This window comes from Hyperoodon ampullatus (genome assembly GCF_949752795.1).
Source record: "Hyperoodon ampullatus genome assembly, chromosome: 6".
Taxonomy (NCBI): Eukaryota; Metazoa; Chordata; class Mammalia; order Artiodactyla; family Ziphiidae; genus Hyperoodon; species Hyperoodon ampullatus.
In genome coordinates, this window is record NC_136919.1 from 17,754,768 (window position 1) to 17,780,522 (window position 25,755).

General features: G+C 46.9%; 1 protein-coding gene across 3 annotated transcripts in view; it reads left to right on the forward strand.

Moving 5' to 3' along the window:
- The window catches only part of ASTN2 (astrotactin 2), a gene marked incomplete at both ends in the record, with an annotated part of 919,723 nt that overhangs the window by 648,635 nt on the left and 245,333 nt on the right, over nt 1-25,755 (forward strand). For all 3 annotated transcript variants that reach the window (XM_079706619.1, XM_079706617.1, XM_079706618.1), the window contains 3 exons: nt 18,324-18,448; nt 21,614-21,718; nt 24,904-25,083. In XM_079706619.1, the coding sequence (XP_079562745.1) occupies nt 18,324-18,448; nt 21,614-21,718; nt 24,904-25,083 (410 nt within the window). The remainder of the gene's footprint in view (nt 1-18,323; nt 18,449-21,613; nt 21,719-24,903; nt 25,084-25,755) is intronic.

Genomic DNA, 25,755 nt, shown 5'->3' on the forward strand with positions numbered 1-25,755 from the left:
AACATTCACAGGTTGCAGAAATTAGAACCTGGCTAACTCTGGGGGCCATCATTTAGCCTTCCACAATACTTTTCAATTTAAACGAAGCCAGAGGATCCAGGGCCATAGCTGGGGCGCTGGGTCTGGCACTGAAACTAGAAATCAGAAGCAGGGGCTGGATGCACAGGTATGAACAGTAAGGTCTATAACCAGAAAGGTATTGGAAGCAGAAGCGATTGGGTCAGGAAGTGTGGTTCAGAATGAAGACTTGGCTTGATGAGTACATGCCCAAGTTCTGCTCTGACGTGGTATTTCTGCATGGAACGAGTGGGCTTGGTGGGTGAAAGGGACAGCAGAGGGAGGAAGAGAGGCTGACTTCCAATAGCAAGGTTAATGTGCAGTTCACACTAGCTGCAGAGGTTAGAGTAGGGAACTATTCCTTTTGGGATGATAAGATAGTACAGATACCAGAATTTATTAGGTAATTGAACTCAGCAACTTCTAAATGTACTTCCTGGCCTGAAAGCCTCTACTTTAAAACAGGAGTCAGCAAACTTCTTTTCTGAAAGAGCCAGATAGCACATATTTTCAGCTTTGTGGGCCGTGTAAGCTCTATGGCAACTACTGAACTCTGCCAGTGTAATATGAAAGCAACAACAGACAATAGATAAATAAATGGATGGGTCTGTGTGCTGGCTAAATGTTACTTACAAAACTAGGTGGGGGCCAGATAGACTAGAAGGCTGTGGTTTGTCAACCTCTACTGTATAAGAATACAGTTCAGTAAACTATCTGCCTATGCTTCTTATCATTATTTTAATGAATAGATTATTTTAGAGCAGTTTTAGGTTTATGGAAAAATGAAGTAGGGAGTACTGAGTTCCCATTACCCTCAATAACCCTGACCATACTGTTCCTCCTGTTATTAACATCTTACCCTAGTGTGGTTAAATGTTACAACTGATGAGCTCGTATTGATACTATACTGTTAACTACAGCCCATAGTTTATTTTATGTTATACAGTTCTTGGGTTTTGACAAATGCATAATGTCATGTATTTACCATTACAATATCGTACAGAATAGTTTCACTGTTCTAAAATCCCCTGTAGCATCTATTTATCCCTTCATCTCTCTCCCTGAACTCCTGGCAACTACTGATCTTTTTACTGTCTTCAAAGCTTTGCCCTTTACAGAATGTCACGTTGTTGAAATCATACAGCATGTAGCCTTTTCAGACTGCCTCCTCTCAGGCAGAAATATGCATTTAAAGTTCTTCCGTATCTTTTTGTGGCTTGATAACTCATTTATTTTTATTGCTGAGAACTACCCCATTGTATGGACGTACCACAGTTTGTTTGATTGTTTAGTCATCTGTTGAAGGATAGCTTGGTTACTTCCAAATTTGGCAAATATGAATAAGGTCACCAACATTCATGTGCAGGGTTTTATATAGACATGACTTTTCCACTCATTTTAGTAAATATCAAGAAGCACAGCAGCTTCGTCAGAAACTAACCACCTTTCAAAGTTGCTGTCATCTTGCATTCGCACCAGCAATGAACTCTTCCTGTTGCTTCATCCACATCTTCAGCAGCATTTGGCGTCATCACTGTTTTTGATTTTAGACATTCTAATAGTTATGTAGTGGTATTTTATTGTTGTTTAATTTGCAATTCCAGAATGACATGTGTTATGCATCTATTCATATGTTTATTTGCTATCTAGATATCTTCTTTGGTGAGGTGTCTATTTAGCTCTTTTGTCATTTCTTAAATCTGGTTGTTTGTTTTCTTATTGTGGAAGTTTAAGTGTTTTCTGTATAATTTGGATACAAGTCTTTTTTTTTTTTTTTTGAGGGGGAATACAAGTCTTTTATCAGATACGTGTTCTACAGTTTTTTTCTCCCAGTCCGTAGATTGTCTTTTCATTCTCTTTAACAGTGTCTTTCACAAAGCAGGAGTTTTTAATTTTAATAAAGTGCAACTTATCATTTTTTTCTTTAATGGATCATACTTGTGATGGTGTATCTAAAAATCCATCACCAAACCCAAGATCACCAAGATTTTCTCCTATGTTGTCTTCTAGAAGTTTTATAATTTGGGGTTTTAAATTTAGGTCTATGATTATTTTGGGGTCAATTTTTGTGAAAAGTGTAAGGTCTGTGTCTAGATTCTTTTTTTTTTTTTTTTTTTGCATGTGGATGTCTATCTGTTCCAGCACCATTTTTTGAAAAGACTATCCTTTCTCTGTTGAATTGCTTTTGCTCCTTTATCAAATATCAGTTGATAGTTTTGTGTGGATCTATTTCTTTGCTCTCTGTTCTGTTCCCTGATCTATTATTTATCTACTATTTCACCAAAACCACACTGTCTTGATTACTGTAGCTTTATTAGTAATTTATTTAATAAAATGTATTTAATAAATAAATTTATTTAATAAGTTAGTAATTTATTTAGCCTTAGAGTTAGGTAATGTCAGTTCTTTGACTTTGTTTTTCTCCTTCAATTTTGTATTGGCTATTCTGGGTCTTTGGCCTTTCCATATAAGATTTAGAATGAGTTTGTCAATCTCTACAAAATAACTTATTGGGATTTTGATTGGGATTGCACTGAATCTATAGATCAACTTGGGAAGAACTGACATTTCAACAACATTGAATATGAACATAAATATCTTTCCATTTATTATTCCATTTAGCTCTTTGATTTCTTTCATCAACATTTTGTAGTTTTCCTCATATAGATCTTACACATATTAGATTTATACCTAAGTATTTCATTTTTTGGTGTCAGTGTAAATGGTGTTGTGTTTTTAATTTCAAATTCCAGTTGTTCATTGCTGACATATTGGAAATAATTTGACTTTTGTATATTAACTTTGTATCCTGTAATTTTGACATAATCACTTATTAGTTCCAGGAATTTTTTATTGCTGCTCTTGACTCTTTGGGATTTTCTATTGAATATTATTTTAAAAATTACATTCTTATTAATAATGATGATGATGATGGTAGTTAAGAGTGCATAGTAGGAGGTGCCATGTGCATGTCACATGCACCATCTCATTTAATTCCACAACAATTTAGAATCACCAGTATTGTCATTTAGTCCCTATTACAAATGAGGAAACTGAAATTTAGTAAAGTGTGGCAATCTATCCAAAGTTGAAAAAGGCAGAACAAGACTTAAACCTTGTCCTTCTTACTAGGAAACAAATAATAATCATAGCAACAGTAACCACAACTCAGTTAAATATATACCAGGCTGTTTACATTCATTGCCCCTTTTGATCTTTGTAACTGAGTCTATCAAAATTGGTACTATTATGAACCTCACGTAACAAGTGCGGTAACTGAGGCTCCTGAAATGAAGTAACTTTCCCAGGATCACACATCTAGTAAGAGGTGGAGTTTAAGATCCATTCTCAATCCATGTGGATACAGTTATTATAGGCAAACTTGAGGCTGAGCATGGCCATGTGATTTCATATGACAATGTGGTGTAATTAACAAGGCTGGAAGCTAGATCCAGGGTCTTAGAAACTGAATTAAATTATATTTTGGTGTCAGATTTTGAAAAGGCCAAAAATTGTGTTCATTAATTGGATTTTTGTTTTCCTAGGCCCCTTTAAAGTTTTGACATCCATTGATTTTAAGGAGCACTTAAAAGCTATTTTCAACTGTCCTATAACAGTATGCACACTTCACCTTGGTCATCATGTAAACTGGCTAATGTCCACACTAGCTGGGTTCTGGATTTGGCTACAACTGATGTCAGATGTGTTGGAATTGAAAACGAAGGGATGTGAGAGATGGTCAGGGCTCCTCATTAGCACAGTGTTGCAGGAAGTACGTGCAAATAGTGCTGCCTTTTCTACTGCTTTTGGATGTTTTCTTCCTCCATTGTTAATGACTAATAAAAAAAGAGCGAGAGAGAGAGAGAGCAAACAAGAAAGCAATTGCTATTAGATTTTCTTCTACTGCAGTAGGTTTCTCATTTTGCAAAAGCTCATTAGAGACGGCTCTACAGGAAGACTTCCAAGATGCCCCAGGGGGAATGGGAAAGACGAAAGGGAATTAGAAATTTTCAGAGATGTGACCCCATCCACAAATTCACACCAGAACCAGCTGTTCTGAGGTCATATGTTCAGATTCTAAAATGTACCTCATGGCTTGGATTTAAAAAAAAAAAAGTTTCCCCTCTCTCACTACTAGCAGGAGTAAAGTTATTATAAGTGCATTGATGCTGTGTGGTCAGTTAAAATGTGGCTCTGATTTTTCCTATCTGTTGCTTTGTTAGAGTTTTGAAGCATCTTTTTTTTAATTTCTTTTTTTTTATTGGAGTATAGTTGATTTACAATGTGTTATTTTTAGGTGTATAGAAAAGAGATTCAGTTATGTATACATATATCTATTCTTTTTGAGGTTCTTTTCCCATACAGGTTATTACAGAGTACTGAGTAGAGTCCCCTGTGCTATAAAGTAGGTCCTTGTTGATTATCTGTTTTACATATAGTAGTGTGTGTGTATGTTAATCCCAACCTCCTACTTTATCCCTCCCCCAACCTTTTCTCTTTGGTAACCATAAGTTTGTTTTCTAAGTCTGTGAGTCTGTTTCTGTTTTGTAAATAAGTTCATTTGTATCATTTTTTAGATTCCATATATAACTGATATCATATGATGTTTGCGATAATCTCTAGGTCCATGCATGTTGCTGCAAATGGCATTATTTCATTCTTTTTTATGACTGAGTAGTATTCCGTTGTATATATGTGCCACATCTTTTTTATCCATTCATCTGTAAATGGACATTTAGGTTGCTTCCATGTCTTGGCTATTGTAAATAGTTCTACAATGAACATTGGGGTGCCTGTATCTTTTTGAATTATGGTTTTCTCCAGATATATGCCCAGGAGTAGGATTGCTGTATCATATCATAGCTCTATTGTTAGGTTTTTAAGGAACCTCCATACTGTTCTCCATGGTGGCTGTGTCAACTTACATTCCCACCAACAGTGCAGGAAGGTTTGCTTTTCCCCCCACCCTCTCCAGCATTTATGGTTTGCAGGCTTTTTGATGATGGCCATTCTGACCAGAGTGAAGTGATAACCTTATTGTAGTTTTAATTTGCATCTCTCTAATAATTAGCGTTGAAACATCTTTTTATTCTTTTAATTTGGAGTCTAACCTACTAGAGGTTCAATTTCACAAATGTTTTTGAGACTCTTGTATATATCTAAGGCTTTGTTGGGAGCTGGAGAAGGAGAAGGAAGACACAGTCTCTGCTCTCAATGTGGGGGGAACAGACACCTCACAACAGTTTCTGTGCATGCTGAAGTAGGAAGAGAAGTATTCAACACATGGGGCTGGGGGGCATTGCCTCAAGCATAAATAACTCTCCTAAAAGTCAGGAGTAGGGTATGTGGTTACAAAAAATCCAATCAACCAGCAAAACAAAAACAAAAACAATAAAACCCATGTTATAAAGAAAAGAATTCCAAATTAGTGGCCACCTGTCCCTGGGTTCTTGTTATAGCTCTGTCATGTGACTTGGACAAGCTGTGTATGCTGTGTGGAAAGGAGTAAAACAAAAGAATCTGAGGTCTGTTCCAGCTCTAAAATCTGCATCTTTCTTATTCGTCATCAAGATAGGCTTTTTGAGGATGTTAAATTAAACTGTGCTGGAACAGTGTTCTCTACAGCAGCAGTAGCTACCATTTATTGAGAGCTTGCTAGTCCCTGGCCTTCTGCTAAGCTATTCAGATTATGGACTCTCTTAATCTTTACAGCAAGTATGTGAGGCAGGGATGACTGTTATTCCCATTTTTCTGATGAACAAACAGAGGCTCAGAAAAATGCAATGTTCTGTCCAACCAGAGCCACACAGGGGATGGGAGGTGGAACCAGGATGCAAATCCAGGTGTGTCTGGCTGCAAAGACTGCTTCAGAAAAGCTAAGAAAGAAGACATACAGTGTCCATGGGAACAGGGCTCCCCCTCTTGGGAACTTCCTCTTAGCCCTCTAGAGCCATTTAGGGACATCCGTGTTAGTCAAGGAAATGGACCCAGGGCTGAAAGGGTCCCCAGAGATGGGAAGCGACTTGCTAAAGGCCACACAGCAAGTTAATGGCACAGCTTCACAGAACTGGTCTCCTCCAGCGCAGGATTGAATGCACATGAGGAACGGTGAGAACACACACTAGGATTCAGGGAGAGTCAGTGCCTCAGCCCTTGGAATCATTTGGCAAATGCTTTTGTGCCCCTGCTCTACGTCTGCTGTTCTGCTAGATCCTTGAGATAGACATGAATCATGGTGTCAGGTGGAGGGGCCCTGAATACCAGAAATATGAAGATCCTAATTGGACTTGAAATATCTCTAAAGGTTCAGGAATATTGGCTTCTGCCCTTGACTGGGATAGAATTAGCAGCTCGACCTCTCAGGGAGGGAGATACACTGGAACCTGTAGCTCAGGGCGTGGAGAGAGAGATCTAGGCTGAGTGGTGCCCCTCCCTCAGCGGGGCAGCTGCCACCTCGGACCAGGAGATTCTGCACTCACACCCTGCAGATCTGTGGGAGGGGGCAGGTTTTAGGCTTGGATCTCATCCGGCTGCATCTGGGCTGTATTTGGGGCAAGGCTAATTTCCCTCTTCAAATCTCATTTATAGCATCTGAAAAAAAAGAGAAAATGATAGCACTTGGTTGGAAAAATGCAGAGGTTGGACCTAATGATGTCGAACTTTCCCCACCCCCAGCTCTAAAGCTTTCAGCCCAGCTTTCAGGGCCTTGGATTCCTTCTCTTGAGAACTGGAGGGACAGTTCGGGAAGATACTCCGGAGGACCTAGTGACAGCAACTCAGCTTGTTCCCCGTGTTATGACAGGATGAGGAATCCCGGTGCTGACACAGAGGCGAGGAGATGGAGGTCGAAGCTGCTGAGGAGAAGATAATGTTTCTCTGGCCTGCAATTTCTTTCAATTTCAGGGATTGCAGTTACCAGGACAGGAGTTAGTAACAGCCATGCCTGGAATGCTAAAGTGAGTTTGGTGCCACTGGTAGACGCGGTTTTGCATTTAGAGAGGGAAGCCTTGTGCAATGCGTAACCCAGGCTTCACATTCAGTGTGTGTGTGTGTGTGTGTGAATACACACCTGTGTATGAATGAGGGTAGGGCAGGAGAGAGAAAGACAGGTGGGAGCATCGTCGGAGAGGCGGGTAGAGGGGTGGAGCTGACAGCCCTGATTCAATTGTATGTGACCCTAGGAAAATGACCTCACCTCTCTGCACCCCAGTTTTCTCACGTTCATCATCGAGGTAATAATGCCTACTTTGCAAAATCGTTGAGAAGTGTTTTAGTTTGTTCAGGCTGCTATAACGAAATCCTGTAGACCGGGTGGCCTAAACAGCAAACATTTATGTCTCGCTATTCTGGAGGCTGGGTAGTCCAAGATCAAGGCACTGACAGATTCAGTGTCTGGTGAAAGCTCACTTCCTGGCTCATAGATGGCACTTTCTCCCCATGTCCTCACGTGGCAGAAGGGACAAGTAGCTCTCTGGCGCCTCTTTTGTAAGGATGCTCATCTCATTCATCAGGGATCCACCCTCATGACCTAATTACCTCCTAAAGGCCCTACCTTCAAATACCATCACATTGGGGGTTAAGTTTCAATGTATGAATTTGGAGGGAACACAGACATTCAGTCTGTAATGAGCAGGTTGGAAACAAATCCTCCAGAGCATCTAACACAGGGTGTGCATTCAATAAAGGGCGGTTACTGTTATTAATGTGGGGATCCCTCTGGGGCGTTCAACCAGCACTGGTATTTTCAGTGACTCAACCTTCATTTTTCAGCATTTCATTTAGGGGGAAAACAAAACATCCCTAGCATATTTTTGCATAGTTTTTAAGAACACAGAGTTAGACTGTTCCACATCCAGCTTACTAGCCCTGTGAAGTTAATTAACCTCTTTGTACCTCTGTTCTCTCCTTTAAAAAAAATAAAAATTAGAATAAGGGGCTTCCCTGGTGGCGCAGTGGTTGAGAGTCCGCCTGCCGATGCAGGGGACACGGGTTCGTGCCCCGGTCCAGGAAGATCCCACATGCCACAGAGCGGCTGGGTCCGTGAGCCATGGCCACTGAGCCTGCGCGTCCGGAGCCTGTGCCCTGCAACGGGAGAGGCCACAACAGTGAGAGGCCCGCGTACCGCAAAAAAAAAAAAAAAAAAAAAATAGAATAAGGGTTCTTACCTTTCAGGATTGTTGTGAGAATGAAATGAGATATGTGCAAAGCCCTTAGAATGATGTCTAGCACATTGTAAGCAATCAGTAGTTATTAGCTTTACAAATGATCCTGCTATTTTGATACTAGTATCTAGGGAAGAAAGGGCAAGATGGATAGGGAGGCAGCGATGAGTGAGGCAATGATCCAGGCCTCACAGAAGGGAGATTGCAGTCCCACAACTGAATGCATTGTTCGCCGCCCCCTGCCTCCCACCATTTCCATTCAGCTAGGAGGCATTCATTCATTCACCGAATAAGCACTTATTAAGCCCCTAGTGTGCTTCAGCCACTGTGTCAGGGCTGGATGCATAGAATTGAATAAGACAGACATGGTCCTTGTCCTACAGTGCCCTTGGTCCAGTGAAAGAGACAGCGAATGACCAGGACCACAAGTCCAGTGTGAAAATGTTAGGATAGGGTACTGTGGAAACTCAGGGAGGGGGCATCGAACCCGCAAATGAAGGGAGAGGCATCGACATAATCCTGGAAAAAAACCCCACAAAACTGGAGTGTGGTAGGGAGAATAACGGCCCCCAATATGTCCACATTTTAATCCGTGGAATAAATTATCTTACACGGAAAAGGGAGATGAAGGGTGCAGGTACACATGAGGTTGCCCATAGTTGATCTTGAAACAAAGAGATTATCCTGGGTTATCCAGGGGGGCCCAGTGTAATCCCAGGTGTCCTTCAAGTGGAAGAGGGAGGCAAGAGAGGAGCTCAGAGCCACGTGATTCCAGAAGGATTTGACTTGTCTTGGCTAGCTTTGAAGATGGAGCCAAGGAACGTGGGCAGCCTCAGAGAGCTGAAAAAGGCAAGGAGATGGATTCTCATCTAGAGCCTCCAGGCAGTGTGCAACCTGGCTGACACCTTGGCTTTAGCCTAGAAACCCATGTCAGACAGCTGACTTACAGAGCTCTAAGATAATGAGTTTATGTCATTCTAAGGCACTAAGTTTGCAGTGATTTGTTATGGCAGCAACAGAACACCAATACACGGAGCCAATGACATCTTTGAGTTAGGACTGTCCTTCTAGAAAATCACTCTGGCCGCAGGATGGTGAACAAGTCAGAGGGGCAAGGCTGGATGCAGAGAGCGCAGTTAACAGGCTGTTGCCGTAGGCCCTGAGAGAGGGGGTGATGGCTTAAACCAGAAGAGACAGCTGTTATATGCTGCGTCTGTACCAGATCCTGGAATCCGAGGGGAATCAGCTGAATAGATCCCTACAACCGAGACCTACAGGGCCTGGGATGGAGACAGACATGCAGAGAACAGCCATCCCTGGCAGCACTACCCGACTTATCCCATGATTCTTCTTCTACTCCCCACCACATGTATTTATGATGGAAACCAGCAGGTTCTACCTCCTGAGTCTTGCTCAAACCCGTGCCTCTCACCTATATTCTGCCATCCAGCTACTCCATGATGTCTTGGCTGGGTTGCTGCAAAACCTCGTACCTGGTCTCCCTCACCCCAGCCTTGTTCCTTCCCCAGCCCATCCTCCACCCTGCATCCAGACCTTCTTTCTAAAGCTCCAATCAGATGGCATCACTGTCTTGCTTAAAACCTATCATGGGTCTCCTTGCCCTCAGAATAAAGCACACATTCCTTAGCATCATTTAGCAGACAAACACACACACACACACACACACACACACCTTTGGACTTGGCACATGCTATTACTTCTGCCTGGACCTCATCCCCGCCTCCCTTGCTCACTCTCTCCCTGGATAACCCCTCCCAATCGGTTAAGACTCACCTCCTCCAGGGAGCCTTCCCGACCTCCCCAGTCTGTGTTAAGTGCTCCTCCCTGGGTCTCTGAACCTCCTCTATGAATCTTAAACTACCACATTAACCTATAACCACGTCTTTAAATAGTTAAGGGTTCAAACATTTTTTTCACTACAACTCAGTTATGCAAAACACTGTAGTCTTCTTAATTTTCTACAGCCGATATAATATTTCCCTCAAGTTCTCATTCCACTGGTAGCAAAAAAAGTAGTTCAACTTGCCAGTTAAGGATACAGAACATACCCTTTAGGGGAACTGTTTAGTCTGTTCAGAGGTGAACTCAACAGCCAACCCTGTCTTTCCCTTACTAGGCAGTCTCCCTGACCTCCGCTTGGCCTCAGGGTGCAGATAGGGGCTGGTAAAAATGTGGCTGCTGGATCCTTGCTGGCGTTCACTATGTGATTTCCTGTTTGAGCTTGGCTCTCAGCCCTTGCACTGGCTTCCATTGTGATATGGATGGTCTTGGGCATTTCTTTTGAGAGGGGCTACATATGAGAATCCACTGCCAAGTCCATAGTCACAATGTCCCCACTCTCTATGGGACCCTTGTTCTAATCTCAGGCCTCCTTCCCCATCCCCGCTTCCTTGGGAGCAGGAGGCTTATGCCAAGAAGTCTTGTCATCTTTAGTCTATCTACCCTGCAGGTGCAGGACTTGGGGGGCTGACTTCTGCTGGCCTCTTGCTCACCTACTGATACCCTCTCATGGGACCTTCTGTTGGCTTTTCAGAGAAAGGGGCTCACAACCCCCCCCCCCCCAGATTATACCCTGATCTAGGGGAGCAAAGCCCGTCGTTCCCGCTCACCCCCATCCCCCTTGGATTTTCCCCAAATCCTTGTTGGTATTTAAACATTTGTTGGTACCGCCCTCAAGGCTGGGGTGAGTAGGGAGGGGATGTTGACTTCCAAGAAGCCCAGAAAGAGGGTTGGTGACTCTCAAGCCTGAACTCTTGGCCTCTTGGTCTTCTCTCCTGGGCAATTCCTCCCAGAACTAGTGGCAGAAAAAAAGGGTTTTCACCTTCCTTTTTTGGTCCTGTGGGAACTCCCCTGAGGTCATAGGCTGTACCAGCTGTACATTAAAATAAGATATTATGATCTGGGTTGGCCAGGCCTGCCTTTGATATATAAGGGACCTTCACTCCCAGCACAGGTTGGCTTTGAAAACTATTGTCTAGCTCAAGACACTACAAAGTCAGCTTTGAGATCTAGCCCAAAGCTGAGTGATGGCTCCCTTTCTTTTCTAGAAAGTATGTGCTCTTCTATCTAAGGACAAATGCCTTTGATTTAGACCAATATGACTCATAGGGAATGAAAAAGGCTTCATTTTAACATTTTCAGCACCATCATTCACCTTGCACACATTTTCACACAACTTATAACATGTGTCTTACCCTAGGCTGTGAGCACCTTGAGAATGAGGAATGTCTATCTTATCATTGTTTTCCCAGTGCCTGGGACACAGTAGTGAAAATTTGTTGAATGAATCAATGAAAGGTTGAATGAAAGAATGACTAAATTCAGGGTGCTTGAACAAAAGACTTGCATGAAGACTCCTAATTAAGAAGCAAATCACATGAGAACAGAGTTAGAAACAGAGTTTCTAACAGTACCCAAGAAGGGCAGAGCTTGCGGCAGGCGTAGACACGAGACCCTATGACTCCAGCACCTACAGAATGGCTACAAAATCTAGCCCAATGCGTCTCAGTCTGGGCTTCAGAGAAACAAATATTTTGTACCAGCCGCCCACCCCTCCCGGTTCCAGAGGTAGGGAGTGGCTTTCCAAAACCACCCAGAAAGGCACTGACAGAATCAAGATGAGGACAGGGACCCAACTCCTTGATCACAGAGGAAACCACATCTCAGTCAAAGCTGCCTCTCACTTGGCAGAAAGGCTTAGTTTAGCTGGAGGCGAAGGATGGGTCATGGTTCCTACCAGAGGAGGTGTCCTCATTGGTATTGGGCTTTTTTCATGGCACCCTTTCAGGAGGCTGCGGGCAGCCTAGGGAGAGCCAGGGAGAGTGGCCCCCTCCCTGCGGACTCAACAGCGTGCAGGCCAAGACTCCTGGTCTTCTCTTGACTAGGGAAAGGCTGCAGACAGTGCTGGCTGGCTCTGGGATGATTTACTTCTCTGAAATACCTCAATTTAAATGCTAATTTCCCCAGAACTGAGGGGTGATCAGCTCTTGCATGCTGGTGGCTGTGTATTAGTGTATCCAAAACACTCACACGTATTCTTGAATGGGGACAGGCGGGAGGGAGAACCTTGGAAAGGGTGGGCGGAGCCAGGATGGCCAAGGAGCCCAGCTTCCCTCGCTTGTCCACAAGTTCCTGTCAGCATGGCTGATGACAGGGAAGCTATGCAAGGTATTTGCTCCGGGGAGAGGCTCCCTATAAGTTTGTGTCGCTTGGAGATTGTATGCAGGGGGCATGGGGGGTGAAGAAACCTGCCCCTGCTCTGTACACAATTGAACAGATTCTTGGGGGGCTCGTGCTGTAGCAGGCCCCGGGCTGGGCTCTCTGAGGCTCTCAAAGGAATCCAGAATCTGGTATGGGGTTCAGGAAAAGGGACTAGCACTAAAGATAACTTGGGGGCAGTTCCCTGATGGTCCAGCGGTTGCGACTCCGCACTTCACTGCTGAGGGCCCATGTTCAATCCCTGGTCAGGGAACTAAGATCCCGCAAGCCGTGTGGTGTGGCCAGAAAAAAAAAAAAGCTAACACTATATGGAATGGATCCTCCTCCTCACCCCTTGAAGTTCAACTCATTACTCCCATTTTACAGATGACATTAGGAAGAATGAATAAAGTATAAGTGACCTCTCTCCAAGGTCACACAGCCAGAATCTGGATCCATATCTGTATGATTTCTGAGCCCATGCCCTTTCCACCACCAGATCCCAAGGTAACTGCTGGAATTTACTCACAAGCAAGAGGCATGAGAGAGAAGTGACAAGAAAGATTTATTCCAAGTGGGGAAAACGGACATGGTTTCTTGGAAGGGGTGGTTTTTGGACTGGTCCTCCTAGGCTTCCTCACCCCCCACCCCATCCCCTGCACCTCCCCAATGTGAATGCACACGTGTGTTCGTGTGCTCACCAAGAGTGGGAGTTCCGGCCAGCCTCTGCTGAGTGAGCTCCCTTTTTCCCATCTGGTACCCACTAGCTCTGTGGCCCAGGCCCCTGTCTGAGCTCCATGGGAGCCAGGGTGTCTGCATATTAGGAAGTTAGAGGAAGAAAAAGTAGGGTTTTGAAGCTTCTTATGGAAAGGCTGGCATTTTAGACAAAAATCCCCAATGTCCCTTGGAAACTAAAGCATTTGGGTGCCCTGTAACAAAAGATCAGAAAGTCATACACACAGAGGTCATACACACATTACTTTTGTCTCTGGGTTTCCTTCCTTTGCTTCCTCAACAAACGTTCATTGAGTACCTACTTTGTATGCAGTGGGCACCGGGCTAGGCCCTGGGGAAGGCAACAGCAAATGGGACAGGCATCGTCTTGGCCCCCGTGGAGCTCACAGTCTAGTGGGAGAGTAGATATCCATCAAGGTCCCGAAGAGCACATCCGGGTTAGGAACTATGAAGCTCTTCCTAGAAGAAAAGAGCAAGACGCTATGAGAGGGTATAACAGGAGAACTGACCTTGGGAAGGTTTCTGAAGGGCAGAGGAATGATGTGTGGTCTGAGTGACAAGTAGGAGTTGGCCTGCTGCGGGGGGCTGGGGGGCAAGAGCTTTCTAGAGAGAGGGCAAATCCTAAGGCCACCCTTTGTAGGAAGTGAGTATGCCCCATCAGAGGAACTTACGGCCAATCAGTGCAGCTGGACAGCGGGCAGGGCCATGGTTCATGAAACAAGGCGGAAGGAGTAGGCAGGGGCTAGATGGTGGAGGCCTTGAGACCTTCACACAGTGCCTGCCTTCTCCACCAGGCACCTCCTCTGAATTCCCACTGCTGTACCCCTAGTGTGCATGGGAGACCCCAAAACACGTTTGTGGGATGAAAGAGACCTCCCACTCCCAGAGTTCTCGTGAGTCCCCGGAACCCAGGATCTGCTATTTTAAAAATCTTACGAATTGTTTCCATATAATGTCAATTGAGATTGAACTGTTTTCATGGATATTTGCGGGGGAGATGTTTGTCCAAAGAAACAGTAGCCCTGTCGCCATTGGAGACACAACTTATGCAGACCCGCACACACACAGATATGCACGTACAGTGATACCCCTGGGCTCAGAAGCACACCCCTCTCTGGCCTGGTCTCAGGTCATCCTGGTGGTCAGGAGCACGGGCTCTGGATGGATCCATTGAATGTGTGCTTCCTGAGTTCCAGGTTCTCAGCTAGGAGCCCCATTACCACTTCCCAACTGTGGTCCTCAGTTGGACAAGTTCCTTAACCTCTCTGAGGATCCATGTCTTCATCTATAAAATGGGAATAATAATAGTAGTTACAGAATTCTCACGTGGTGAAAATGACATACGCATTCACACGTATCTTGGCACACTACCTAGAACATAGCTGATGATCAACAAATAGGATTAATCAATAAATATTACTTACTCTTCTTCCTATCTTCCTCTTATTAGGATTCATTAGTTGCCTGGTAGTTTTTACTACACGCACACCCACGCACACACGAGCTCTGAGAATCTGGATTTGTTTTCGAGCCAACTGAGTTTCAGCCAGCACCCTGCCATCCTCCCCATCACCTTCCCCAGGTGGGTGGATTCTGAAGTTGCTGCCTGGGTTCTGTCTGAGGTTCTCAGCCCAGTGGCACCTTCCCAGCTCTGCTCTTCCCATCCTGTTTTGCCTCCCGGAAGAGCTGACTGATGCAAAGGCCCTGGGCGCCCTCTGCTGGCAGAGGCCATGCAGGACTTGTGGCCATCGCCCAGGCAGCCGCGAAGGGGCCCAGTCCTGAAGGGCCATCATTGGTCCTCGGTCTTTGCTGCAGCTGTCTTGTCATTCCCTGCTCCACCTCTGCCTCCCTCCCTCCCCGCTCTCCGCACTGGCCTGTGAATTCCCACCCTTCCATGGTCTCCCACCTTCTCACGCTCTTCCTTGAGACCCTCCCTGCGTCCTGCGAAAACCTTCCTCCGAGAAGGGGAGTGTGCGCTGGCCCCCTGCCCTCCTGAGGTCGGCCACTGTGCTGCCACTCCCTGAAGTCAGATTTGCCCAGAGTCAAGCCCAGCTTAAATAGAAGGCAGAAGGATTAGAGGAGAGGAACGTGGGGCTGGCGAGGGTGTCACTGTCCCCCTCCTCTGTGATAATAAACGCATAGCCAGAGATGTGAAGTCATGACCCTGGGTGGTAAAGTGAAAAATGATGCGCTTGCCTTCAGATCCCTCTTCCCAAATGCACTTGGTGTGTAAGTCCAGGGGAGTCAGTTCACGTCTCAGAGCCTCCATTTCCCCATCAGTCAAGAGGGGGTGTAATCACACCCATCTCACGACATTGGAGTGAGGGCCGTGAAGTCACCTGGAGAGCAGAGCCCCTCGTGTGTGGTCAAATTACAATGAGTAACAGACCCCTTCTTTAGGCTGCACCCAGTGCACCCAGGGGTGCTACGGCTCTTCCAGCTTTGACAGCCTGTGACTGTCACAGGCAGCGTCTTCAGTGCCCCACACCTGTGCAGTGATGTGGAGTGTGGGCTTTGGGGCCAGACCACCTGAGATCTCCCGCTTCCCAGCTGTGTGGTTTTAAGTAGTTACATAACTGCTTTGTGCTTCTGCTTTTCCACCTCCCAGCTAGGGGTCTTAAGGGCATCTGATTCCTATGGTTGGGTGAGAACTAATGTAAAGTACTTGGAACATCGCCTGGTGCATAGGAGGTACTCAACAAACAGTTATTGCCATCATTGTTATTATTGTGATTTCACTAAGGCAGGCTGAAGAGCGCTTAGGGTCCCCATTTTACAGATGAGAAGACTAAGGTTTGAGTGGTTTGCTCCAGGTTTCACAGCTAGGATGCAGTGCGGGCAGATCAGGAACTCAGTCTTCAGAGCCCTCTCAGTCTTGCCCTCTCCTATTCATAAAACAAGTGCTTGGGTCTCGTGGGGAAGGGACCCTTGGCCAAAAGCCTCCAGCCCATCCAAATCCCTGATAGCTGGCCCTACTGACTGTTCCGCATGGCTGATCCATTGTCTCCCCCACACAGCTGGGAAGATCTAAAGGACTAGGGGAGAAGCCAGTCTATCTCTGGATCCTGAGTACCTAGCTCAGGGCTCCACCCCGAGTGTGCTCAGCGCATGTTAGTGGAATGACTAAGGCGGGGGACAGCCTCCACCTCATTGTATGTCTAAGGGAAGGTCTGTATCACAAGAGGCCACCTCATGAGGAGGACAGGAAGAAACTTAGTTCCTTAGGCCCTGGTGGGTGTTACATGCTACTTGGGGGCACTTCCATGACCCCTGGCAGGTTCTCTTTTTCTCTTCACATGGCTGATCCACATGTCCAAGTTTGCAGACAAATCAAAGGCCAGACACAAACACCTAGGTGGAACCCATGACAACAGGCACACGTGTAGACATAAACAAGTATAGCTCTACAGACAAACATGGACACACCCATGCTGCACACAACAGCATGCTTAACTGTACACGTGTGGGCCTAGAAACTCAACATCGTGCCACATGCATGCCCAGCAGACAGTCCAAGGCCCAGCTGCTTACCTCACCAGATGTGCAGTCAGAGAGACCAGGTTCCAATCCCAAATTTACCACCTCTTAACTCTGAACCTCATTTTTCCTTTCGTGTAAAATGAAGATAATGATAACTCCTTGTGGGTCACTGTGAAGATTAAATGATTAAATGGATGCAAAGTGCTTAGCGAGATCCTAGCAAATTAAGGATTCAATCAGTAATTGTCAAAGATGACAATGATGATGATGACGAAGATGCTGGTGATGTTGAAGATGGAGACAGTGGGTCCTCCCCTGGATTCTGACCTGCTCAGGGGTCGGACACCGAGAAGGTGTTCACTGAATGACTAGAGGGTGAGCTTTGAAGGTGCCTGGGGTGGAGTTTGTGGGGACGTGCAGTACAGAAAGGAAGGTGACCCAGGCCACACAATGCTTGCTTGGCTGCTTTTGAACTGCCCGAGATCCAGGCTTCAAAGGCATTGCTTGGGCATCACAGATTTTTGTTTGCCTCTTGCTGATTTTCATTTCAAGGTTGCCCGTTCCAGGTGGCAAAATGAAGCGATAAACATCCCCTTCCCTTTGTTCTTCAATTCCCCCTCCTCCTCTCCAGGTTGTAGTTAGTGTCTCTAACTCTGAGGATTTCTGAATAAGAAGGGACCTCAAAAGTCAGATCTGAATACAGAAATGCCCTGATACTGTCCATGCCAAGTGGCTCTCAAGTTTCCTACTTGCTTACTCCCAGCTACAGCAAGCTCAACACCTCACAGTGGCAGGCTGTTCCATTTTTAGGCAGGTCTATTGTCTGGAAGATTGAAGCCTGCCTCCCTGCAATGCACTATCACCTCATCCCCCACACCTTAAGACTACCTTTGTTCAGGGTTCAGTGCCCCGAGGGCACCCCGAGGCTTGTCTCCTGTTTCCTGGAGCGGCCCTGCAGAGAAGCGACAGAGAGGTACCTGAAGAATTTAGGGCAAGAAAGAGCACTAGCCTAGGAGTGGGGAGATCTGGTTTTGAGTCTAACCTGTTGGTTGTCTGTGAGAAATTTGTTCCCCTTCTCCCGGCCTCAGTTTCCCCATCTCTAAAAGGAGGAGTTGGATCCAAAAGATCTCTTAGGATCCTTCCACTTTAGCACTCAAACACCATTCCTTCAAGCCTTCCTTTCTCCAGCTCAGTCTCACCCGCTCTTTCTTCAAGCACTCCACGCTCTCCTCAGTTCCCTCGCATCCTGGCTCACCGCTGTCACCGCTTATGTAAAGGGACATTTAGCAGCCAAATAGACAGTTTATAGAATATCAGACTGTGTCTTAGGCAGTTGGCAGCTTTCTCCCATTCAGTGTGTAAAACTACCCTGAGATCTGACTTTCATAGAAAAGGAAACTGAGGTTCTGAGTGGACCAGGAACTTGCTCAAGATCATGCAGCTAGTAAGTGGTGGGCCAGGATTGAAGCCCCAGCCTGCCGGGTTCTGGAACCCGTCCTTAGCACCATGGCCCCAGGGCTGGGATTCAGGGAGCCAGAGCCATCCCAGCAAGGCCGTCCACCGGCTCACGAGTCAGTCTCTTCCGTGACTACGAGCTCCCTGCCCTCCTTCCCAGCAGCACCTGCAGCCTCCGCTTCCTCCATGTGGCAGCCTCTCTGCTCCTCTCCACAGGGAGAACAATTTCATCAAGGACTTTCCTCAGCTGGCCGACGGGCTGTCGGTGATCCCGCTGCCGGTGGAGGAGCAGTGCCGGGGGGTCCTCTCCGAGCCCCTCCCAGACCTCCAGCTGCTCACTGGTAAGACGCACGTGCTGGACCCTCCCCAGCCTCCCTGACCACACACCTGCTCTCCAGTCCACTCAGCTCTCAGCACGTCCAGGATGGGCCCTGCCAAGCCTCTGTGTTCGCGAGGGATGGGATGGGATGGGAAAGGGACCTACCTACCATTTCTTAGACTCCTGTGGACTGTGCAGAGTTAGGGGCTTCCCTGAGACTCCAGGCTCTGAGCCGAGGCCGGATTTACTCTCTTAGCAAACTTCAAGTACACAGTGCAGTATTATTAACTATAGTCACCGGGCTGCACGCTAGACCCCAAAACCACACTCATCTGGCATAACTGAACCTCTGTACCCTTTACCCAACATCTCCTCATTTTTCCTGCCTCCAGCCATCCTATTCTCTGCTTTTACGAGTCCAACGTTTTTCGATTCCACATAGAAGTGAGATCACGCAGTTCATTTTTAAGTCGTTTTGAAATAAAATAAGTAGACCTCCCCCATCCCCACCCCAACCAGGAGCCTCTCTCAGTTGACAGCATCTCAGTTGCACAAGCTGTTTTTGAATGTGGGCACTGGGCCATCCTGGGGGGGGTATCATTCCTCTCGTGTTATAGGTGAGGAATCTAGACTCAGAGAGGTGAAGGGACTGATCAAGGTCACACAGTAAATCCGCCAGGACTAGAACCAGGTGCCATAGCTCCAGGTCTTCTGCCCTTTTCACCCCACTCTGCAGTCCGTCCCCCAACCCCCAACCTCCGTCGCTCCCCTACTGAGAAGCCATCTTTTGCAGGCTCTCCTGAGGCTTGTATTGTCTGTCCCACTGCGGGAAGCCCGTCTGTTCCGCCTCATCTTCTCCCAGTTCCTCTCTTGCCCTTTGGGGGGACTTTCCCAAGATGTGAGGACCCTGGCTCTGCTTTTGTGATACAGTACATTGTGGTTCTGCATTAGTGGTACAAACTCTTAGGATTATTTGTTTTGATTTGGGGATCTTTGGAGGTGTCCTCATAAAGGAACGGTTACATTTTAAGAGTTTTTTTTTTTTTTTACTTACCAGAAAAAATACCCCCCCCCAATCCCAGGGCTTCATTTTACCCCTAATCCTTTGGTGGGGATCTAGGATAGAGTCAGGTAAGATGGGGGTCAGAGATTGAGTAGCACCGGGGGTGGGTTTTTGGTCAGGAATAGTATGCAAGGAAGTGAGTGAGTCAGTAAGTAGGTATTTATTGAGAACCTGCTCTATGTCAGGCTGTTTTGTCTCTGCAGGAGTGGGAATCATATAGACCATGGCCTTGACCTCAAGGAGCTGACATTTCACCGAAGGGGCTTATATTTCGAGCTGGAATCCAGGAGGGACCAGGGATGGGGAAAGTGAGGGATGGAGCGATGATCACTTCTGGGGGAGGCCCAGGGATGTGGTGAGGGACAGAGAAGATGGTTTGGTAAATTTCTTGATAATCAAAAGAGGTAGCAGCGTTGTTTCGTTTTGTTTTGTTTCCTTTTGGACACCATTCCACCAAGTGCATAAGCTGCATCAACAGTCTGCATCAAAATATCTGCCTCCCTCTATTGGGGACGGCCCCTCCAAGCCTGCTCTGAATTAGGGCAAGCAATCATAGACGGGGCAGAGGCTGCCTGGCTGCTGGTGTCTAGTCTTCCTGTACAGACTGTTTTCTTTGCCCTGACTCAAACCACGGCCCTCTCCTCCTCTCCCATCCTCTCTCCTTCTCTACCTGGTGTCTGCAGAGGAAGGAAAGGACAGGCAGAGCAGATAAACAGAGAGGACGTATTTGTAACAAAACAACCTCCCTCCAGTGGACATATCTTGGGGGATCATGAATATTTTACTTTAAAATGAAAGCCTCTAAGAAATTATATTATTCCTGAGGCTAAGGGGGGAAGAAAAAGTTGATAGTAATGGACAGCTTTAATACTGCAGTAATGTCCAGGAACAAATCACTTGTTCCAGTGAGATTCTCATTTGCATCTTGGTATCAAATATCTCTTTAAGTGCCTCCTCACCAGGGGACAAGAGAAAAGGAGGGAAAATGTGCCTGCCATTTGCAGAGGAGACACAACAGTAATAGTAACTGCTGATGTGACTAGCATTTCTTTTTCACGTATTTTTTCCTGATTATAAAAAAGAGAGTCTGCAGTGCTTCGAGTACAAAATTTAGAAAATGGAGATGAATGTAAATCAGAAAACAAGGATCTTTCACACATCCACCACACTAAGTTAACCACTTGCTAACATTTTGTTGTGTTTTTTTTTCTTTGTTTATATTTTGTCTACGCTTGTGTTTCACACAATGCATTCTATGGAACATGAGTTCCAGTGAAACCTAAAAACGGGGCTCCTTGGTCAAAAAAGTTTGCAAAATGTTGTGCACTTCATGTACCTTCATGTACCTTTAAAACGCATATTAATTTATTCAAGGTGCTGAGAAATTATACAGTTTTTTTTTTAATCTTTTTTAACTTTGTTTAGCCAGTGTTTCTCGGTCTTGTTTGAAATGGGAACCTTTTATGTGTACGCACAGCTATTTTACGAGATACCAAAGGACATCTTGTGTTTCCATGTTAGGAAACAAACAGTCTGTGGAGGGTGAACAAACATAAATCGTCAGATAGTAAATGTGTTAGGCTTTGCACGTGGTCTCTGTCACAACTGCTCAACTCTGCTGTCATCGTGCAAAAGTAGCCTTAGGCCGTATGTGATGCATGGGCTGTGCTTCTCTGGCCCTCAGTCCACACGTAGGACATTTCAAGGTTACCAAAGGACTTCCACTGCTATTAATTTATTTGAGTCTCACAATACGCTTGTGAAATAAGATCAGCCCAGGTAGCCATGGGATCAGATGGGGAAACTGAGGCACCGTGCTATCTAGCACCCCATGGCAAATCGCCGCCAGAGTTAGTGGAACCGTAAACCCATTCTTGCTTGTAGGGTAAAGGGGGCCGTGTGAGCTGTAGAGCAGAGAGAAAAGGCGGGGTTGGGGCTGAGATCAGAGGCCTGGAGGTGGAGTTCAGATAAAACTGCCAGCCCAGAGAGAGTCCTCACTCTAGGGCCAAGCCTCTGTCCACTTAGAAGAGGTGGCTGTTACCCAGAGCCCAGGGCTGCAGGATGGGGTTGTAGGGTGAGGCCTCTAAATGCCGGGCTCACATGAGCTTCTTCTTCCCTCCCCAGGAGACGTCAGGTATGATGAGGCCATGGGTTACCCCATGGTGCAGCAGTGGCGGGTCCGCAGCAACTTGTACCGCGTGAAGCTCAGCACCATCACCCTCTCGGCAGGTGAGGACTGCCGCCCGCAGCCAGGGGACTTGGCGTGATTCCGCTCAGGTCCCCCAAGGATGCTGGCCCTGGAGATGCTGAGGGAATGAGGCCACGACCCCCCCGCCATCAACAGTCTCACAGGGAGGGCGGATTGACAAGCAGGCAGGACAGTGGGGTCCACACACTGCAGCAGGTCAATGCGGTAATGGGGCCACTGTCCATTCTGGGGAGTCAGAGAGGCTCCTGGAGGAAGGGGTGTCTGAGCAGGGTGTGGGGGATGAATAGGAGAGAGGGGTAAACGATAACCTAGGTCACACTTACATTCTCGAAGCTCTTCAGGCGTGTGGATTGGGTGAGTTCTTTCAGGCACTGATTCCTCTGGTTTCTCCTGGCTGATTTCTTTTCCTGCCCATTTCCTACTCAGCAGTAATGCATTCCCTGCTCCGGTTCCCCCACCAACACACACACACACACACGCACACACGCACACACTGCTCACACTTTGTCCACATGAACCCTGTGCTTCAGCTGACGGGGACGGTTTGTAGTTCTCAAAATGGGACATTGTCTTCCTTGTCTCTGTGACTCTGCGCATGCTGTTTCCTCCGCCTGGATCTCCTTGCACATCCTACAGTACTCGGAGATGCCTCCCCCATTATCTATACCCTTTGGAATAATTCAAGGAATTCCCTGTGCTCAACTGCCTATATTAAGGCACTAACAAGTGCTTGATTCACATCAGAATCCTGTCTGTCTCCCCCACTAACCTGAGAACTGTGGGTACTTACTTATTCCTGTACCTTACATTCCTGCACATTACTGGTGCTCCTTTTTGATGAAGGAATAAAAGATAAACGAAAACTGAAAAGTAAGGAAACGAAAACTGAAAAGATGGGGCCTGGCCTTGGGTTTTCTACCCTGACTCTCACTCATAACACTGCCACTGGGTTATTGTCCAAGTATCTTGAAACGGTGGGCGAGCTCTTTTCTTACCTTTTCTCTTTCAATATCGCTTTGTTCGTGAGCAGCCTGGAACTCCTTTAGCCTGGGTATTGGGAAGTATAAATAGTAATTATGGCTGACATCACCCAAGCGCTTTATGTTTCATATCTTAGGGCTTACATCAGTCTCGAGAGGAAGGCATTCTTTATCACTTTTTTTTTTCAGATAAGGAAACTGAGGGTCAGAGAGGTTAAGTAACTTGCCCAAGGTCACACAGCTAGTAAGTGGCAGGGCAGGGATTTGAAGGCAGTGTTGTCTGCCTGGATAAAGAGCCACAGGGCATCTCCATGGTGTTATTTATTACTTAACAGAAACCATCTCATTATTAACTCTGCTGCATTAATTACCCAGCTGCATGGGATAACAGGTTGATGGGGAGGGGTTGTTCTAATCAAGGACCCATTCTTTGAGCCCTGTTTCTGTTTTTACCCCCACCCACACCTTTACACCGTGCTTGTGAATAAGACTGCCGTGTTCCTGTTAGAACTACAAAGGTGTATCTGCTTGAATTAATCAATAATGATGCTCCTGAGAACCCCCTTGTAAATCAAATGTTTGCAAATTGGAGCTCATTTTTAATGTTGAAGAAGAGCTTGCTCTTTTACAATTGACTTTGATGTGGCACAGAATCAGCTGTTCTTATATTAACGGGCGTCGGTGTGTCTGCCGTGTCCGGGATCTGTGCCGTGAACCTGGTTGACTTGGGGGTGGGGAAGGATGCATGTGCAGACTCAGAGACAAATGGGACAGACCTTCTGCTTTCAAGGTGATGCCTGTTGAAGGTGCAAAGGGTAGGTGCTCCATGCCAGGATGGTGGGAAAAGCTTCTTGGGGGAGGGGTGACTTCCTGGGGCCTGAAAGCTTGAGTGTGACTTAGGGAGGAAGTGGGAGTCCATTCCAGGTAGATCGTGGTGTGTGTGTGTGTGTGTGTGTGTGTTGAGAGTGTGGGAGGGATATCCATAAAGAAAGAATGGGGGCTTCCCTGGTGGCGCAGTGGTTGAGAGTCCGCCTGCCGATGCAGGGGTCACAGGTTCATGCCCTGGTCCGGGAAGATCCCACATGCCGTGGAGCGGCTGGGCCCGTGAGCCATGGCGTCTGAGCCTGCGCGTCCGGAGCCTGTGCTCCGCAACGGGAGAGGCCACAACGGTGAGAGGCCCGCGTACCGCAAAAACAACAAAAAAAAAAACAAAAAAAAAAGAAAGAATGATGGAAATCCCAGATCACACACAGGAGAAATAAGAAAACTGATTTGGCCATAGGTAAAGCCTGATGTATGTAGCTCATGGGAGATGACCTTGGAGGCCTGGGATACCCAGGTAAGGTCATTGGGCTTTATCCGTAGCAGGGAGGATAGCCCAGAAGGTCTTAAGGTCTGGAAAGGTCTGGAAAAATAGCTTGGTGACCTGCCTGTAGGAGGAGAAAGAGGGCAGGGGAGCAGTGGTTACTGAGTGGTTGCTGTGCAGGCCCCATGCCAGGGACTGAGGACTCAGGACCCTTGGGCATAGGACTAAAGACAATGAAACAGCAGGGAGGCCCTTGACAATGGCAGGAGAAAGGACATAACTGTGTTTTAGGGAGGCTGAGGCAGGGACAGAAAGGGAAGTGATGTTACAGGAAGCTAAGCCAGGGATCAGATATGAGGACACAGACTGTCTGCTGAGCCTGGGCCAGTGCAGCCCCCAGGCTCCATCCGTGGACAGCTCAGGCCCTGGATAATTGGGTACATGGGAAGTGCGTGCATCCTGGGGTGAGAAGAGAAGTGGGTTGGAATCCTAGCTCCTCTGGCTGGAGGACCAAGGCACATCAGCTCCAGTTTCTGACCCTTGACTTGCTCATCCGCTCGACAGGGCTTATTATGGTTGGGACTGCAGTGCTGGGCCGAGGTTAAATTAGACAAAGTGTCTGGAACATCTAGCAGTGTGCCTGGTACACGCGAGGTGCTCAGTAGATATCAGCTTTGATTTTTCCTGATTGTGATGTTCAAGTCGCCAGCTATAGGCCTTCCTCTGCTGTTGATTCCCTGTCAGTCCTAGTGCCTTGTGTGTCCACCAGCGAGAACAGTCTTTGCAAAATAAGTGAGGGAAAGCTGCGCACGTTTGGCTGACACCGTGGTGATGGATAAAGCACCAAATCCAGGCTTGTCATTTGCTGGCCACCAGCCTCCCCAGCCTGACCACCTCTGCGTGCTGCTCCTCTGTCCAGGCTTCACCGACGTCCTCAAGATCCTGACCAAGGAGAGCAGTCGGGAGGAGCTCCTGTCCTTCATCCAGCACTACGGCTCGCACTACGTCGCAGAAGCCCTCTATGGCTCCGAGCTCACCTGCGTCATCCACTTCCCCAGCAAGAAGGTCCAGCAGCAGCTGTGGCTCCAGTATCAGAAAGGTAAGCCTGGAGGGCTTGCTGGAGGTGGTGGCCAGATGCAGTGCGGAGGTGAGGCTGCTGGGGAGATAACTGAGCTCCCTGGGAGCTAGATCCTGGCTCTGCCCCATAGAAACTGGGTGGCCTTAGGCAAGTCCCTGCCCCTCTCTGGGCTTCTCGTTCACTGTGGATGGAATGAAGGTCCGTGTGATGCTTTCTCAGGAGTCTTTCAGTTCAGGCATTTCCTGAGAGCCCAGGGTGGTGTTCTGGACTCCAGAACCCTGGCCTTCTACCGCACGCTCCTTGTTTCCCACTCTCTCCCCTCGAAACAACTGCCAGAGTCGTGGGGTGGAGGAGGCTGTGGGGTGGGAGTGGTGTCTCCTTGACACCTTCTTCTCTTCAGGCTCTTGAAAGAACCCAAGAAGAGCTCTGGCTCCTTTGGGAGCGATCACCTCATGTCTGGGGGGCAGTTTGAAGTCTCTGCCATGGAGAGACTTTTATCCTCAGGGAGGGTCAGCAGATCTTATTTCCCTCCGATTCTCAGCTATTATCAAAATTGGAATTTCCCAGACGCAGGAGACCAGTCTGTGCCACTCCCCTTGGGAAATCCATTCCCTTCCCACCTCAGTTTTCCCTTCCTGTGAAATGGGTACTTTAGCCATTCCTGTCTCCCTCCAACATTAAAGGAAAGTGGTT